An 18,092-nucleotide genomic window follows, 5' to 3' on the forward strand; every position below is an offset into this window, starting at 1 on the left:
CTTGCTGCTTTGCATGTTATGATAACCTAATAGACTATAGTAAACAATGTCAGACGCCCACAAGTCCCCTTTAGTCCCTTGATAAATTATAGCAAGACTGTTTATATGTCGAATCTGGTACCTTGTCCAGGTTATTCTTGAATTGTGTGGAGAAGGACAAATGTTGAAAAAAATGACAGCATAGGACTGGTTTTAATTACTTTTGCTCTTTACACCGTTTCATAGAGCATGAAATTAACCACTAAGAGATGTGGACTCTTGTCGCTCCTTTCAGTGTACAGAGAGGATCCTACGTTGGGACTACTGTCTGGTCTCACTGTCTTCAAAATAATGAATGAGAATGTTGTCACTTAAAAGTGGAGTGTTGGGAGAGCGAGCGAGCTAGTGAGTAATGAGATTTATGGACTCTTTGGATAGGCATTTTTACAAGTTGAAAAGGAGGGGAAAAAAATGAAAACAGGAGCTCTTTTTATTCTGTGTGTATTGATAAGGTATTCTGCCTGCATATGGGATTGTAGTCACAGACCGCTGTGAGCTTCCATTTGGGAACAGGGGTTCTTTTAAATTGACCCTTGTATATTAATAATTCTAAGTATCTCTTCTGGAATTTGACCATGTTTTTGCTTATGTCTGATGTCACATAATACATTTCCCAAGAAGCTGTTTGATGCACATTGGGCTTAGTTCTTGCTCATGATGCTTCTGATTGGAGCAGCCATTGAAAAACAGGCTTGGCAGCAGAAAAAAGAGGAAGTGACCAAGGGCAGGTAATAGTAGTTCCTAGGGTACATCACAATTATCTACTTGGGGGATTTCTGGCCCTTTGCTTAGCTTTATTTGGTCACCTGTTTCTCCCTCTCTTTTTATTTCTTCTTCCCAACCCACTCTAGTTAGCAGACCCCAAAAACATCAAGGAAGAATTGGTTGATGTTTTAATTTAACTGCCCATCTTTGAGGCAGCTTAGCACTTGCATAATTCAATGTCAGTCCACAGTCTTTCTGTTAGGGATCTGTTAGAAAAAGGTAGCAAACTGCTTGGCATGTTTTGGAGCCTATGCTGTGGAATGGTTTGGGACTTTCTGAGGGTACATGAACACTATGCTGAGAAGGTGGTAGTGAGGCTGGAGGGCCAGTAGAGTTTGTTTTCTTAGACAGCTTCGTTTTCTTTATTCTCAGATGTAGCTAAGTAAGTTGGAGTGTTAAACCTCTCCAAGAGGAGAGCAGATCTCTTGGGCTTTCTGGTGTTTTATTTCTGAAACCTAGCATTCCATTTCTGCTATTGCATAAGTCAGTTCTTCAAGTATGCCTGTTTATGCTCAGTAGTAGTGATTGCACATTATCTCAAACTTCTTGGTATCCTGTCTGAGGAATAGCAGTTATTTAAAAAAAAACATAATTAGAGGAAACAAGAGGGAGACATTTTATTAAGTAAGGTTGGTGAAAGACCAAGAATTATGGCAGTCTTCAGGAATTTTCCTTTGTAACTACAACCACTGTTTCTTTGATTCAAGTTACTTAATGATACTATCAAGTATTATTAAACCTAACAGAAGTCAAGAAGTTTGTTTTTTCTTTTTTTTTTTTTTCCCGCTTCTGAAAGTGGATGAACGTCTTTCTCTTCTTAAAATCTCAGACTAGATGGATATGGTATGGAAGTGTTAGAATATCTGTAGCTGGGTTCATAGCTGGGTTCACACTCCTGCTTGGTTAGCGTTCTGTGTTCAGTCAGTGCATGTGCAGACGGTTTGATTAACAGTGCAGGTACTCTTGCACTTAGAGCCCTCTTAGCAAACAGTTAGCTACTAACTAGGGCGATTTTGTACTCTTACCTCCTCAAAAATCTTCACATAGATTAAGTGAACAATTTTAGATATTGATGATTAGTGTCCCCTTGCTTTAGGCCTTTCTATGTCTTTTACCAAGTAGAATAGTGCTCTGATCACAGCTGTGTAGCCAAAACACTTTGACTGAGACCCGCAGGGCCCTTGGGCGTCTAAAGAAAGTGTTGACTGCTGTACTTTCTCCCTTTGTGAATTCTTTAAAAGCATCTATTATTTTTAATTTGCAGCAGCTCTTGCCAGGTAAAAAGTTTTGGGAAACAGATGAATCCAGCAAAGATGGACCAAAAGGAATATTCCTGGGTGATCAATGGCGAGACAGTGCCTGGGGAACATCAGGTAATCTAGCTCTAGCTGTCTACTGTGATTTATGCCTGTCTTAGAGCTCCCTCCTCAGCACTCGGCCAACTCATGAATCTCACATCAGTGGCAGAAGCACGCTGAGCAGATGTCCTGTCCTGTGGTAGTATAATTGCTACCAAGGAGTGTAGGCCATGAATATATTAAAAATAATCACACAAAATCAAATCTTCAATATTTTCTGAAGTGCTAGTCAAAGAAGAATGGAGTCATTTGAAGTGACCATGATTTCAGCTCTGAGTTTTCCCTCTGTACTGCTGTCAGCTTGTCTGGAATTGGAAAATCCAAGCCTGTACTTTGAACTTCATGATTCTTTTCCCCCCTTGATGATCTGTGCTGTATATGAGGTAGTTATCTAAATGTGCGTGGGACCAAATGAAATCACCCGGCACAGACATTCTTGCGAATAGACTTCCCCTGAAGAGGACTGGGGGGAGCTGGTAGAGGCAGAGACGCCAAAAGCAGAAAGAAGCTGTAGTTTCTAGGGAGGGAGAAGACAGAAAACCCAACACTGGAGAAACTGTGTTCAGGACAGTGCCAACTGGAGTCCTCAGATACTGTTTTGCCTAAATAAATAAATAAATACATACATACATAAATAAATAAATAAAAGAAAGAAATCCTGCAACTCGGAAGAGACAACCATTGGCTTATCTACCTAACTGTGTGAACTGTACTCCTCTGCTCTCCTAGATAGAGGCAGGGTGTGTTCTGTTTCCTTAGCCTATGTAGAATACCAGTGCTTATTGAAAGACCAAAGAGGAGACCTTGGCTCAGCTGACCGTGCTGACCGTGCTGACCATGCGTGGTTGGTCTCCTGATTCCCAGACATTGGTTTATCATGAGACATCACTCATAATTTGTTTGGGCTTCTGGCTGCACTGTGTCACACTTGTGTATCTTTTTTGTAGATCATTCAGTTTCCCAGCCAATCATGGTGCAGAGAAGACCTGGTCAGAGTTTCCATGTGAACAGTGAGGTCAATTCTGTACTGTCCCCACGATCGGAGAGTGGGGGACTAGGCGTTAGCATGGTGGAGTATGTGTTGAGCTCATCCCCGGGCGATTCCTGTCTAAGAAAAGGAGGATTTGTAAGTTGGCTTGAGGAACTCGTTCCTATCTCTTTCTTTCCCCTTCCCCTAAAGCAAATGTGCCTGTTGAGTTTCCTAGGTTCTCAGAGAGCAGTATAGGGTGTTTTAAAAACACTTCCATTGTAGCATAGAGCTCAATAAGCAGAGCAAGAGAGGCAAACTGCACTTCAGAGGTGAAAAAGTAAAGTTCTGCTTTTTTGTGGGCAGTGGGCTTGCATAGTATTTAGGTGAGGAGAGAGCTAAAGTCAGTCTCAGTTAATTAGTTTATAAGAAAGCATTCTTCATTAAAACACAAAGTGTAACAGAGGACTTTCTTTACAAAGAAAGCAGAAGTTGGGTATCAGCATGAGGTACTTGTCTTAGAGGAATAATTGGCCACTACCCAAGAACTTTACAAAGGACAAGGCTTGTGGCCCAATCTTGATTTGCAGGCTAGATGTTAATTTTATGGTGGCCTTAATGAACAGCTTTGTTTCCTATGCCTATGCTGTTGGGGAGCTTTTTTTTTCTTTTCTTTTCTTTTGTTTTGTTTTGTTTTGTCTTTGTTTTTTGGTTTGGTTTTTAATTCATTGTCACTAACCCACTTATCCTGGCTGAATGGCAGCCAAAGCAGCTTCCTCGCTTTCTTCTTCTTCGCATTCTTTCTGAAGCCTTTGACTACCTTTCTTGAAGCACATTCTCTGTATTAGCAGCCTTATAGATAAAGGAGTCTTAACAATATCTACTTGAGTCTCCTTTTGTACTCTGTGGCTGATGCTGTAGCCACAGCTATCTGCCTGCCTCTCATGCCTAACTCAGTTTGTTCTCTACCCTCCCTTTTAGTCCTTTTCTGGATGCCATTGTGGACAAATAGCACCCGGTGGCAACTGTTTGAGATGTCTTCTCCCTCCTCATCATCTACACATGCGCTTCTCTCTGTGTGGCACTTATTACCGAGAGGCCACTTCTGTCACTGAAAACTGTTGGGTAGCAGTAGTTGGTGTGTGGTAGCCTGCTCTCCTTCTGTATATTAATAGTATGCATGTTCTTGAGGGCCAGTCTTTTCAGAGCTGACCTGAACGCTTCTGGATCTTTTGATTTAGTCAGGGCATAATGACTTGTAAATCAGATAGGGAGCTGCTTTTGCGTTCCTTCTCATGGGGCTCTTTGGGGAAGAACAAGATTTATACTTTGGATATGAGGAATGGGATCAGGCCAAATGATTGTATATCTTCTCAAGAAAACAATAGAATTCTATTTTCTTCCTCCTTACATTTTCATTTGATTTCTTCAGAGAAAGTACTGCCTTCTAGATACTGCCTACCATTTTTAAGTTATTTGCTGGAGAAAAATTAGTGTGGTTTGTTAATGAGTTGCTTGTATGGTGACCAGGAACCTTGCTAACAATGGCTGAGAATTCTCTGACCAGTTTCTACTTTGTTGACATTAGGCACAGGCACACATCAGGATTACTGTGAAAGTTGTAGGAGGCAGAAAAATCATTTGAATTAAAAGTAGGTAAAACAGGAGAATGGAATTATTATTGTCATTTTTAGGACAGCTTCTATGATAAAACCCCGCCTTTGGATTGTAATAGGGTTTCATACTTAATTGTTTTGGGAAACTGGTGATTTTTAGGTCTTCATTGACTTGAGCCTCAGGCCAGATGAGCTTTCCCTACCTCCAGTTGAAAATAGTACTCCCTGGGAAGCAGGACTCTTAGCAGTCAGCTGGATAATTCTTCATATCTTCTTTCTTAAGAAGATGGCCATGGAGAATAAAATGTTATTGACTATTTCTACACCTGTGCCATCTGTAGATAGCATTCCTGTTGATAGAATACCTGTGGACATCAAGTCAGGGTGTTGATAGAGGAATACCTGTGGATAGCAAGTCAGGGTGTTGATAGAGGAATACCTGTGGATAGCAAGTCAGGGTGTTGGCAGGTGCCATTTTCTAGCTGGAAAGCCTAGAAGGAAGGTCTGTCTGCCAGAAAACTGCTGGTCAGCACTGGTGTTTGTGTTCTGCTGATGTTAACCTAGGCTTGCTCTTCTGCGATTAGGATATCACCTAGAGAAAACTCTTGTTAATGGGAAATCTGAATTACTCTAGTTCTCATGACATGCACACAACATTGGGGAAAAAAGGGGCTGTCCCAGTCTTTCTTTTAAAAACAAAGGTAGTTCAGTGTTAAGTTTGGAGAGCAAGGACAGTGTCTAGGGGGGTTCTCTACAGAGCACAGAGCTCCTGGTCGGGGCAGCTTGGGCTTTAGTCTAGTAAGCTGAGTGGCCAGCATCATTTATGGCACAGTGATTATGTAGAACTCACAGCAGGTACACAGAAGTCCTTCTTGGATGTGACAGCTGGCAGTCCAGATGTTAAAACTCAAGTGATGAAGGTGTCCCATGAGGAGACAGTAGTTTTAAGTTTTCGTTGAGATTTCCCTCACCACAGCTTGAATGAAAAGATTTAGCTCTCCTGCCCCGTGCTTCCCTGAGTTCCTTTTGGTGTTTTAAATGCTTCAGGAGTTTTGGTTTGATTAAGGATTACTTTTAGCAGGTGGGGCCTGTTATTTTATGCCAGAGAGAGGTCAAATGATCTCTGAGTTTGAAGCCAGCCTGGTCTACATAGTGAGTTCCAGGCCAGGGCTTGACAGAACCTGCTACAAACTTAGCTAACTTACTTTGAGGGTCAGCAGAAGACTCTGCTCTCACACTTGCTAGCACCCAGCATGTGTATACCAGATTTTGGAATAATCTGAAAAACCTTGAATTCAAGAGTCAAGTCTTCTCTCCCCAACCCCTAGCTTTTATTTTATTTGTTCCTAGAATAAGGTATTTCTCTCCCCATCTCCTGGATTCAGAGGTAGTTACAAAATTACATATTTTGAAAGCTCTTGGGTGAGATTGTCTTTCTAAGGGCACTGCTCTTGGTCCCCGATTTGTTTTTCTTTAAATAGGTTGAAAAGTGGGTCATCAGTGCTACCTTCTGGTTTATCCAGTGCAAACATTGCATTAGTGACAACTACTCTAACTTTGTTGGTAGGTTTCTTCACGCTGGGTCAAAGTGCCTGCTTTCTGACCTGGAGGTCACATTTGGGCCAGTTATTTGGCTGGGAAGGCTAGTATTATAATTGTTTTCTGTGAAACTTGGGATATTGCATTACATAAAGAAGCCAGGGTTTTGAGTCTCAACTTTTGCTTTTAAAAAGGTTTATATATTTATGAGTACACAGTAACTTTTCAGACACACCAGAAGAGGGCATCAGATAACATTACAGATGGTTGTGAGCCACCATGTGGTTGCTGGGATTTGAACTCAGGACCTCTGGAAGAGCAGTCAATGCTCTTAACCACTGAACCATCTCTCTAGCCCTCAACTGGACTTTTAATTGTTTAGCAGGAATAATTACTATTCAAAGAAGTATCGTAATATTGTAAGAAATACAATATTCAGTTGTGCACTGATATCACTAGCATTATCCTGGGACTTAGGATTCCTAGGACATACCCTGGCCTTTCAGAACTGAAACCTTCTTTTGTTGTTTTGGGGACAGGGTGTCACTGTGTAGCCCTGGCTGGCCTCAGACTTTCAGTCTTGTTGCCTCAGCATCCTGAATGCTAGGCAGGCAAGAGTGTACCCACCATACCCACATTTGTAATAAGTGAGCTCTCTGCTGCCCCAGTGATTCACATGAACATTAAAGCAGGTGAGCTCTGCTGCACTGCTAGAGTCTCCTTGGAAGAGCAGATCATCAGGGTGCAGCACCTTCAGATTGTGGAAGCCACATGCTGAGGTCTGCAATACCAAACTTGTTAAACAAAACCAAACTATTTTTGAGGGTTTTCTAATAAAATCAAACATCACTTCTTGCCTGTAAGATAGGTTTCTTTTTCCCTCTTAAATATCACTGCAGGTGGCTGCTGCTCTTACCTTTCTGCACACCAGGAATTGGGTGATTGTGAGTAGACTTGTGTAGGTCATGCTCTATGGTACACTTCTCTAAGTATTCCTCCTGCTGAAATGAGTGCCAATTCAAATGGCCTTGTCATTCTTGTGTCCTTTTATAGTGGTTCCTAGCATGATAGTATCCCAGAATCCGTGAAATGTATGGCTACATTTTTTTTATACTGATCTTTTTTTTTTTTTTTTTTTTTTTGGGGGGGGGGTTCTTTTTTTTGGAGCTGGGGACCGAACCCAGGGCCTTGCGCTTCTTAGGCAATATACTGATCTTATAAGAACAAGTTGTTTTGTCTTTTAATTTCTTTTGAAGACTTATAATTTTAAGGATATTGCCTCATTTAACCCTTGGAACAACCCTTAAGGCAGATTAATTTATAGATGAGGAAAAAGGCTCAGGGCAAAGTCCAGGTTCTGCATTCAAGCTTTGCTTTCATTTCGGTTTTGCCTGGGATGGCTTTTGCTCTGCTATGTTGGCTTTTGAGTGGGTTCTCATCAAGTTGTTCCACAAGGCTAGCAGCTGTAGATTTTTTTTTCTCATTTTTTATTCCTGTCAGAGGTGGAAACTGTTATACTTCGAAAAGATTTAATTAAAAAAATTTCAGGGGTGTGTTGTGTGAAATGAACACACACTGGACTTAGCATAGTCAGCATCGTCTTGTTTTTGTGCAGCTAGATCCACACAGACCTGCATGTATGATGCACATGGAGGAGAGCCTCTGCTCTCACTTGACTGGATCCTTTGTCATGTGAAGGGTTTTTAGTTCTGACTTCTTTGAGAACAGAGAAAGGTTTGGGGGTATCATGCTTTATGGTTGTCCTGAGGAGGCCGAGCCCACAGTGAAGAGGCCAAATCTGTCTTTCGGACTATGTCTGCTTGGCTCCTGCCTCTTTGGCTCCTAGCAGTGGCGATGGTCCTCAGTCACGTGTTGATCTGCACCTTCTTGTTGCCACTGTGAAGAGCGTGATAGACAGGTAGACGGGGCCTGGATGCTCCAGTGCTTTCTAGACTGTGGTGGTGCCTTTTTTTTTTTTTTAAATTAAAGGTTAAATCTCTGAAGTAGTTTGAGATTGTGCTCATCAGCATTGACTATAGAATCAGTGTTTTTTTTTTTTTTTTTTTTTTAAAGAACCATTTTTAAATGAGTGCTCTAGAAGGACCACACCAATTAAGTACTTGTGTTCGGTAGTGTTTCAAACCCTGCTGTGAACACCTTTCTGACGTATTTTTATGGGTATACAATAAGATTCTTAAGTTTCACAATACAGCATTTCATTGCTGTTCATAACTATTTATTAAACAAAATTATCCCTGCTTTATAAATGAGAAAATGAAGACTCAGAGAGTGAATGACCAGAGTTCTATGACCAGTGTTGTACATAGAACACACAATAGATTTCAGACTAATACTGTCTGAAAACTTTCATAACCATAAACACTTCCCCTTATAATTGAAAACCATACACATGCCACAAATTAACACTTTTCATACTCCTTTTTTATTTTTCCCTAAATTTACTTTTATTTTACATGTATGGGCGATTTGTCTGTGTGTTTATTTGTACAACGTATGGCATTCCATGCCCCTGGAGTCCATGAGAGGATGTCAGTGTCCTAGGAACTGCTAGATCTGCCACATTGTTTCTGGGATTGAACCCTTGTCCTCTGGAAGAGCAGCCAGTGCTCTTCTCTGCTGAGCCATCTTTCATTTCGCTTTCTTCACAAGATGTTTTCTTTCTTCCCCTCCTTTAAAAATAAAAGACAAGGTCTAATATGGGATCCCTATGTAGCCAAGTGCCTTGAAGTCGTTGTAACTTTCCTGTTTTATTACCTGAGAACTGGGGTTACAAGTTCAACTCCCCTGCCCAGTTATAAAGAAAGGTTTCACTGTGTGTACCTCTGGCTCGTTTGGAATTCACTCTGTGGACCAGACTGTTTATAGAGTTCCTCCTGTCTCTGCCGCTGGGCACTGGCATTAAAGTCATGTACTATCATTGTCACCGCCACTGCCTGACTCAGAGACTTTATTCATGTTCTTTGAGACAGGGCCTTTCACTATAGCCCTCGCTGGCTGGTAATTCACTGCTTCTCTTCCTCGGTGCTGGGACTATAGTAAAACCTCTTTCGATGATCTTGAATCCAGGGCTGACTTTCCATAGCAACTGATTTCTCCCTCTGATCTTGACATAATGCACAAGGCAGACTGGATTGCCAGCTATTTTTGTTGCATATCTTTTGTTTGTTTGTTTTTCAAAACCTGGTTTCTCTCAATAGTCCTGGCTGTCCTGGGACTTACTCTGAAGACCAGACTGGCCTCGAACTCAGAAAGCTCTGTCTGTATGCTTCTCCTGCCTTTCAGTGCTGGGATCGATTAAAGGTGTTCGTCACCACAACCTGGCATGTGTAATTGTTTTAAATGAGCTTTTTTCTTTAAAAAAAAAAAGTATCTGTCTATATATATCTTTTGGTGTATACACACCTAACTGCTGTGGTTATAAATGTTTTCCACAAACTTCTTTAAGACGAAATGCACCAACAAAATCAATAGGCAGAAAGCAGTGCTCTGCCAAACGTCTGATATTTTGATAGGGGGAAAAGTCAGGTAACAAGCTGCAGGAATGAAAGGTACAGGGTTAGTGAGAGCCTCCTATCTCAGGGAGTGTTTTGAAAACCTAACCCTTGACTGTGAAATTGATAGTGAAACTAATTGGTGCAGACCAGTGAGCACATGAGTAGGCTGAACAGGTTCCCCGGAAGCCTTGTGGAGATCCCCCCCCCCCCCCCCCCCCCCCCGCCAAGTACTGGCTGTAGGACCTTTGTGCTGCTGTTTTTTCCTGTCTCCTGTGCAGTTTTATGGTCAAGTCTTTTGGATGCTGTGGGAGAGATTGGAGTTGGGCAGTTTTTCCTGAGACATAGACTTGATGTGTAGACTTGTAGAGATTGCTCACATGATTCTTCTTGGCCATTGACATTAATGGTTTCTTTCTGCCACTGCAGTCATATTCTCACCATCTAGACTGGGTTAAGATGACAGAGATAAGATGGAGTTTCTTATTTTGGCAGTGCAGTTTCCCAGGAGGCTTTGACCCTCACCATTAAAACAGCTCTTGGCCATACTTACTGAGATTCCGCTAGACAGTGCATCCATCTTTATAGCCGCAGATGTAAAACAAAACTTCCATCCCTCCTCTCTGCCTGGTGGAGGTTGCTACTGTTTCTGGGTTCGTGTAAGCTCTTGTCCTTTAGAGCCTTGTCTTCCCCTGTCTGCGCTGGGTGTCAGAGCTCTCCTTCAGTGCTTCTCTGTTCCTAAGCTGCATGTTGTAGAAAAGCAGTCTCCAAGGCACATCCTGTGGTGGCCACTGTTGTCTTGATGCCACTTGAGGCCAAGCTGTGTATATACTTCATATGCAGTCCTATTTTTGTATTATCCACAAAGGCTTTCTTTTTCTGTGTGCATTTATACAGAGAATGGCTTTAAAAGGAAAACTGGCTCTGAAATAGTATCCTACAGGTCTAAAACTTCTACAGGTTTTACAATTCAGGGCTCCTGTACTGTAGTTTCTGATTAAGTGATTTCTTAACACTTTGGAGAGCTTATGTTGTTTTCTCTGGGCAGCGTGACCATTTCTCAGTGGGTCTGCTCACAAAACTAACTGCCTGCTACTCTGTGCTCCACTATGTCCTACTGGAGTTTAGCTGGTGATTGGGAATTTGTCTTAGAAGTGCTTGTCTTCTGTCCACTGGGCTTGCCTTGTATCAGGAACTTGAGTTTGAGCCATGTGCCCTTGTTTCCACCATTAAAGCCCAAGACAGTGGTGGGAACAAAATTACTTCTCTCAGTTTATAACAGCTGAAGTTACTTAGTGCCCTGCAGTGCCAGGGTCTTCAAAGCTGTCTGCCACATTGAATTCACAGATACTCACTTTCCTTTTGGGAATCAAGGCATTAAAAATTAATATATGCAGGGCTTATGCTGGGTGCTACTAAGAGGAGATACATTCACATTCTTTTAAAGGCAGGATCTGAATATATCTGATAACATCAATTACAGTAGTGCCCATGTCTGAAAGTTTGAAACATTTCAGAAATTTTCTTGCATAAAATGCCCCCAATTATATCATTTAAACTAATTTGTTGCAAAATATGCAGGTAATGGAAGATACGAGTTTTTAGAGTATGCTTCCTAAAAGGAAGATTTAATTTGTTTTGAAGCATCTTTTTAAAACTGTCAGTGTCTGCTGGGTGTGTGGTACACACTTGTAATCTTGGCATTCAAGAGGCTGAGGCAAAAGGGTTGCCAAAAATACAGGCCAACCTGAGCTCTGTGTTCCAAGCTAGCAAGAGATAGCAAGAACCTGATTCAAAAAGCCAAAACAAAACAAAATCAACCAGACAAAAAATTAAAACAAAATACAAAAATGTCAAGGACTTGGTGCAACAGGGTAAAACTGGGCAGTAGTATGATTTGGCAAGGCATATATCCCCAGGTCAAGTGGAGACGTGTTAGATTCAACTGATTTCAGCCCACATTAAGTTTCATATTTAGAAGTAAAGGAGGGGCTTATATAGGATAATGGGAATCATGATTTTTTTTGTTTGTTTGTTTTAAAGCAGGCTTAATGCTTTCCCTCTTAGGAGTATGCTAGACAGATTTGAGAGTAGAGAAGTAGGCTGGAGAGATACACAGTTTCAATTGGGCAGCAAAGGGGTGGGGTAGAATGGGGAGTACATGGTATGATAAGATGTATTCAGTTTGTAACATACCTGTCTGTCTGTCTTCCCCCATTTGGCAAAACTTTGTACAGTGTTCCTGCCTCTGTGTTGTTTGTAAACTAGACTGTAATGTCAGGCATGGGCACTGTCCTGTTCCAGTTAGCATTTAGTGTAGTGTGGTGTCCACAGTGGGTGTCCATAATTAGTTGATGATGATTAGTGAAGCTGAAGCTATTTTTTAAACAGGGCCCAAGGGATGCAGACAGTGATGAAAACGACAAAGGTGAAAAGAAGAACAAGGGTGCGTTTGATGGAGATAAGCTAGGAGATTTGAAGGAGGAGGGAGATGTGATGGACAAGACCAATGGTTTGCCAGTGCAGAATGGGATTGATGCAGACGTCAAAGATTTTAGGTTTGTATATTTTACACTTCTGATTTTTTGGATGTGGGCTGTGGGTTTTTGTTTTTATTTTAGTCCCTCCTGTCTTGTTTCAGCTTTAAAAATTGGATCTAGTATAGATGATGCCGTAGAGGTGTAAACTAACTGGTAAGGTGGAATTTTCCAAGAGCTGACCTTGTTTTATACTTTGCCCAAATAGTAGAATTGGCATTTGTATGGAGCTGGGCTTGCAGAGTAGTTCCACAGAGGACATTTTTATAGTTCTAGAACTTTGATGTAGGCACTTGGGGACTCCCTGAGTTGGTCCCACACCACTATACACCAGAGCCATGGACACTGAGGGATGTGTCTCTCTTTCACATTGGAGGGAGAAATAGCTGAGATGTTTTACACCTTCTCCTGTCTTACACACTCTCGGCAGCTCCACTCTATGTAGGTAGGCTGTCATCAGTTACTTCAGTTGGAAGAAGTAGATGTTCACGTGCAAAGTAAGAGGGGCTCACTATGTAACCCAGGCTGGCTTTGAACTTGGCAATCCTCCTGCCTTGGCCTCTGAGTGCTGGAATTTCAATTGTATACTGCCACACCCAGCAAATGGCGTGTTCATAATCATGTACTTTCCATGGATGCCTCTTATCCCATCTCTGGTCATGACTGAGTTGCAGATTTCCTTGTAATAGAACATCTGTAGTATTAATTATTTGTCTTCCACAATTGATAACCATACTTCTTTATGTAGACAAGGTTTAGTTACTGTGTGTGATTTCAAAATGCCTTTAAAAAAAAATCTTTGGGGGTTGGGGATTTAGCTCAGTGGTAGAGCGCTTGCCTAGCAAGCACAAGGCCCTGGGTTCGGTCCCCAGCTCCGATTAAAAAAAAGAAAAAAAAATCTTTGTTCAGTGTTACACATACACAAAAATAATTTAATGTCATTCTAAAGCTTATAGGTGTTTATTGCAGACAGACGCAAACGTGTTTTTATACCTTCTAATACCCATTGTATAAAAAAAGTTTTGTATCATTTGCAGAGGTATTATAAGCTTAATTATATACATATATATACATATATATCTCTATATCTCTATATATATCTATATATTGAACTGTATAGAATTAGAGTCTTTGAAGTTCGAGACAACAGGCAATAAATACTTACCTGTGTTATTTGGATGTGTTCAAACAGCCTCACCTCCATGAGTCACAAGCATCTTGACCAATGCTTTAAGGTATCTTGCTGGGGCCGGAGGTAGTGGCGTATGTGATGGAGCGTGACAGTTGCTTTAACTTGTACCAGCTGTATTTATCTTTTAAGAGACGGAGGGTCGAATGTAGCCATAGGCTACTCTCCCTGGCCTGTAATGGGTTTGGAGATTTGCAGTTTATAATGGTTATGGAATTATACATAGGGTTGTGGTATGTACTCAGTTATACCTTTTGGCTCTTTTAGTTCTTTGGAGTGTGGTGCCATGGAGGATGAAATATAAACACACTAGATTAGGTTTAGAATTGTCTCGGAGTAGGAGCTTGTGGTCAGTAATGATGCTTTACACATTTTTGACGTTTTTGAACTGACTTCCTTCTTCCATTTACTTGGCAGGTGGGGTAGTATTCACACCACTTGTAAAAATATAGATAAATAAGACATGAAAACCTTTTTATTAGAATCATTACAGGAATTGGAATTCCCCCTAGGAACCAACTTTAGGTGTTTTGCTTTATTTTGAAACAAAGGCTTGTGTGGCCTCCAGCCTGACTTTGAAACTTGCTCGGAGTGCTGGGATTGTAGGTGTGGCCATTACGCCCAGAAAGCAGCCGTCCCAGTTTGCTCTGTGTTTAAAGAGGATCTGCTACTCTGGTGGAGCAGAGTGCCTGTGTTTGTGGGGAAAACTTGTTTTGTTTTCATGGCTGCCACAGGCAACATTGTTTTTAGTTGACTTTGGTTTCTTCCATCTAGAGTCCATAGTAAAGGTATTGTATGCTAACAGCAGTGATGATGACCCAGCAAGAGGGTCTAGGAGGGAAGGCAAACAGTGGAAGAGTCATTCTAGAGGCTACAGCCCTGTAAGCCTTGTCAAAGATCTGGTTAGTTTGTAGAACTAGCTTTCAGGATTGCTAATGAACTGTGATGTCAAGGACATAAACTGGGGGTTGCTGTAGTGTCCCTTCTCGATCAAAATAAGGTTTAATGCCCTTTACTTTCTCTGTTTAGCCGTACCCCTGGTAATTGCCAGAGCTCTGCTAATGAAGTGGATCTTCTGGGTCCAAACCAGAATGGTTCTGAGGGCTTAGCCCAGCTGACCAGCACCAATGGTGCCAAGCCTGTGGAGGATTTCTCCAACATGGAGTCCCAGAGTGTCCCCTTGGACCCCATGGAACATGTGGGCATGGAGCCTCTGCAGTTTGATTATTCAGGCACGCAGGTACCTGTGGACTCAGCAGCAGCAACAGTGGGACTTTTTGACTACAATTCTCAACAACAGGTACAGTGTGTGTCTTTGTCACTCTTCCCTTTCTTTTCAGCCAATACATTTTGGGTGCGGGGTGGGAAAGGGTCTTACCAGTTCAGAAAGTCTTTAGCCAGTTGCTTTTGGTTCAGCAGTGGGATACATTTTAAAAGCTCAGCAGGAATCTGGTTCTTAGGTTGCAGTTGCTGAGAGGAGGGCACCCTGTCCTATGTGCACCACGCTTGCTTGGCTCTTTTCTCCCCCTTGGGGAGTGGATGGGCATCCTCTCAGATGCTGTTACATTTAGAAGTTGCTATTGTATGCTGTTGCTGGTTTGTTTTGTGTTAAAAAATAATGAGGGGCTAGAGAAATGGCTCAGTGGGTAAGAGAGCTTTCTTTGAAAGCAAGAAAATCCACCTTCAAATCTCTAGCATCTTTGTCAAAGCTGGAGAGCTGTGCATGCCTGCTGCAACCCTAGGGTCGGAGGTCAGAGATGGGCATGTTCTGGAGCTGTTAGCCAGCCTGACAACCTAACAGAGCAGTGGGCTTCAGATTCAGTGTTAGACCCTGTATCAAAAGGTAAGATAGAGAACAATAGAGGAAGACATTTATTTACATGTGTACACAGTGCCGCATGCATCCATTCCCCAAGTGAATATTTCTTCTATAGCTCCAATAAATAAATGAAATGGTGATTTCTTTTGTCCATAACCTCAGTATAATACCAACCCATTTCCTATCAGTCATGTCTTTTGTTTAAATTAGTTACTCTAGATACAGTCTATAACACACTTAACAGACATTCTAATTGTAAAATAATAAGAATGATAAACTAAGTACACAGAACACTAGAAGGTCTGCAATGATTTGTTTGGTGGCCCAGGGAGGCAGATGGTCATGAGAGCCAAAGAGGTCAAATACACACTTGCAGAGTTCAGAGGAAGATGTTGGATGTTTTCTTCCTCTATTGCTCTTTGCCTAATTCCCTTGAAACTGGGTTTCTCACCAAGTCTGAAATAAGGCACTTCATCTAGGCTGGGCATTTTCCTAGGTTAGCCAGCCAGTAAGCTCCAGTTATCCCCACCACCACCCCACCAACAGTGCTACCTGTTGTTTTCTGTGCTCTTACACACCAAGCCATCCCTGCAGGCTTAGCTCTGTGTTTTTACAAGTTTCTAGAAAAATCCGTTCATGTGTTTATTACTGTTTTAGTCTTTTTGAGACTGTTTTTTTTTTTTTTTTTTTCCGGAGCTGGGGATTGAGACTGTTTTTTATGAACCCAAGGCTGGCCTGGAATCTGCCTAGCCCAGGATGGCCTTCTTGTCTCCATCTCTGTGCTTTGTGAACATGCATGTCTGTGTGCCATGTGCATGCAATGCTCAAGGAAAAAAAAGAAGAGACTTGAATTCTCTTGATCCTGGAGTTACAGATGTTTATGAGCTGCAGTGGGGTTCTGGGAAATGAACTGGGAGCAGTCAGCGCTCTCAACCACATAGTCACTTCTCCAGGTCATTGCTTTTAGCCTCTTTGGTAATACTGAGATCACAGATGTGAACCACCATGCCCTAAAACAATGGCAGCCAGTTTTGAAGGCACAGTAGGCCTAATTCATTAGAAAGGAAGTGAGAATCAGAGGGACTACTGTGTAGCTTCACAATCCACAAAAGGTCTGACAGATTACACCTTTCTGTTACTCCTTTGGATTGTTACAAAAATAAAAATTCAAAGTGTGAGAGATGGCAATATTTTGAAATTACCTACAGTGGAGATTAGTTATAATGTGCTGTGCCTCTTTTATATGCTCCGAGTATATATGGTGGTTACATTTTTGTTGCTTTCTGCAGTACCGAGGGGAGAGCCTGTGCTTGACCTTCAGGTGTATATGGCCCAGCCATACCCCCAGCCTATGTGTGATTTAATTAGCAAGCTTTTTTCCCCTATAGAATGAAAAGTATAATTGAACGTTATTCTCTATAGTTCCCAGGAGCTGTGTACTCTACAAAAATTGTCTCTTGTTCTTCTCTTTTCTGGTCTTTACTGACTCAATGTTTTGTTTTGTGTTTTTATTGAACTCTTTTATTTAAGAAGAGTTTATTTGGGGCTGGAGAGATGGCTCAGCGGTTAAGAGCACTGACTGCTCTTCCTGAGGTCCTGAGTTCAATTCCCAGCAACCACATGGTGGCTCACAGCCATCTGTAATGGGATCTGATGCCCTCTTCTGGTGTGTCTGAAGACAGCTTCAGTGTACTCACATACGTGAAATAAATAAATCTAAAAAAAAGTTTATCTCCTGTAGGGTGTTTTTTTTATCTATCTGTCCTTTACTTCATAGTGAAGGAATTGTGGCCCTTTTGGTTTATTAGTCTACAGTTTCATATTACCAGGAGTTTTGGAGTTAGCTAATTATTAGGATTTAAACATAAATGAATTTTGTTTATATCAGAGATACTACTTGTACAGATAGATGTACAGTGTCAGAGATGGCTTCAGGACTGGCTAATTTAAAAAGATTGCTCTTTGGAACCTGTTGAGTTACATACAGCTTTTCATAGATGTCTTAGTTTTTACAGCTTAGGGGTTGCTATGTGCATAGACTATGAATTGTGCATTGTTTTATCCCATGTTTTAATTAGAGTTACCGTTGCTATGATGAAACACTATGGTCATCAGCATGGTGGGGCTTACACATTCACACCGCAGTCACCATTGAGGAAGCCAGGGCAGGAACTTAAGCAGGAACCTGGAGGCAGGAGCTGATGCAAACACAGGTCATAGAGGAGTGCTACTTACTGGCTTCCTGAGCCTGCTTTCTTATAGAACCTGGGATGACGCTCCCAGGGATGGCCCTACCCACAATGCACTGGTCTTTCCCCCATCAATCACTACTTAAGAAAATAGGCTTGCCTGCAATCTGACCTTATGGGAACATTTTCTAAGTTGAGGTTCCCTCCTATCAGATGACTACGGCTTGTGTCAAAGTTGACATAAATCTTGCCAGCACATTTTGTATATGCTAACTATTGTCTTTTCCTTCATTCATGCCAATGACATGGTCAACTCCTGAGCTGTATTGCCAATCTCAAATTAACTTTTTCTCAGTAGATATATATTTTTAAGATTTTTGAGCACCCTGATAACATCTGGCAGTCATTATCCTAAGATGTCCAAGTTTTCTAAACCCAGTTTCCCAGAAGTGCCTGTGGAGAAGCTGGCAAAGTTGAGGAAGGATCATTTGTAAGTTGGTATGCATTCTTACTTTTGCATTTTATATTAGTTTCTTTCTGTTGCTGTGATACAACATCAGGA

The 18,092-nt window shown here is 41.6% G+C and overlaps 1 protein-coding gene across 51 annotated transcripts in view; it reads left to right on the forward strand.

Annotated features, from left to right (window-relative positions):
* Nucleotides 1-18,092, forward strand: part of Pum1 (pumilio RNA-binding family member 1) — a 117,239-nt gene that overhangs the window by 47,779 nt on the left and 51,368 nt on the right. For 21 of the 51 annotated variants that reach the window (NM_001437073.1, NM_001437075.1, XM_087550008.1 and 18 more), the window contains exons 4-7: nt 2,069-2,177; nt 3,110-3,288; nt 12,188-12,354; nt 14,552-14,822. In NM_001437073.1, the coding sequence (NP_001424002.1) occupies nt 2,069-2,177; nt 3,110-3,288; nt 12,188-12,354; nt 14,552-14,822 (726 nt within the window). The remainder of the gene's footprint in view (nt 1-2,068; nt 2,178-3,109; nt 3,289-12,187; nt 12,355-14,551; nt 14,823-18,092) is intronic. The other 30 variants (XM_087550003.1, XM_087550009.1, XM_087550010.1 and 27 more) reach the window with 2 other exon arrangements.

The sequence above is a fragment of the Rattus norvegicus genome, chromosome 5 (assembly GCF_021556685.1).
Source record: "Rattus norvegicus strain SHRSP/BbbUtx chromosome 5, alternate assembly SHRSP_T2T, whole genome shotgun sequence".
Taxonomy (NCBI): domain Eukaryota; kingdom Metazoa; phylum Chordata; class Mammalia; order Rodentia; family Muridae; genus Rattus; species Rattus norvegicus.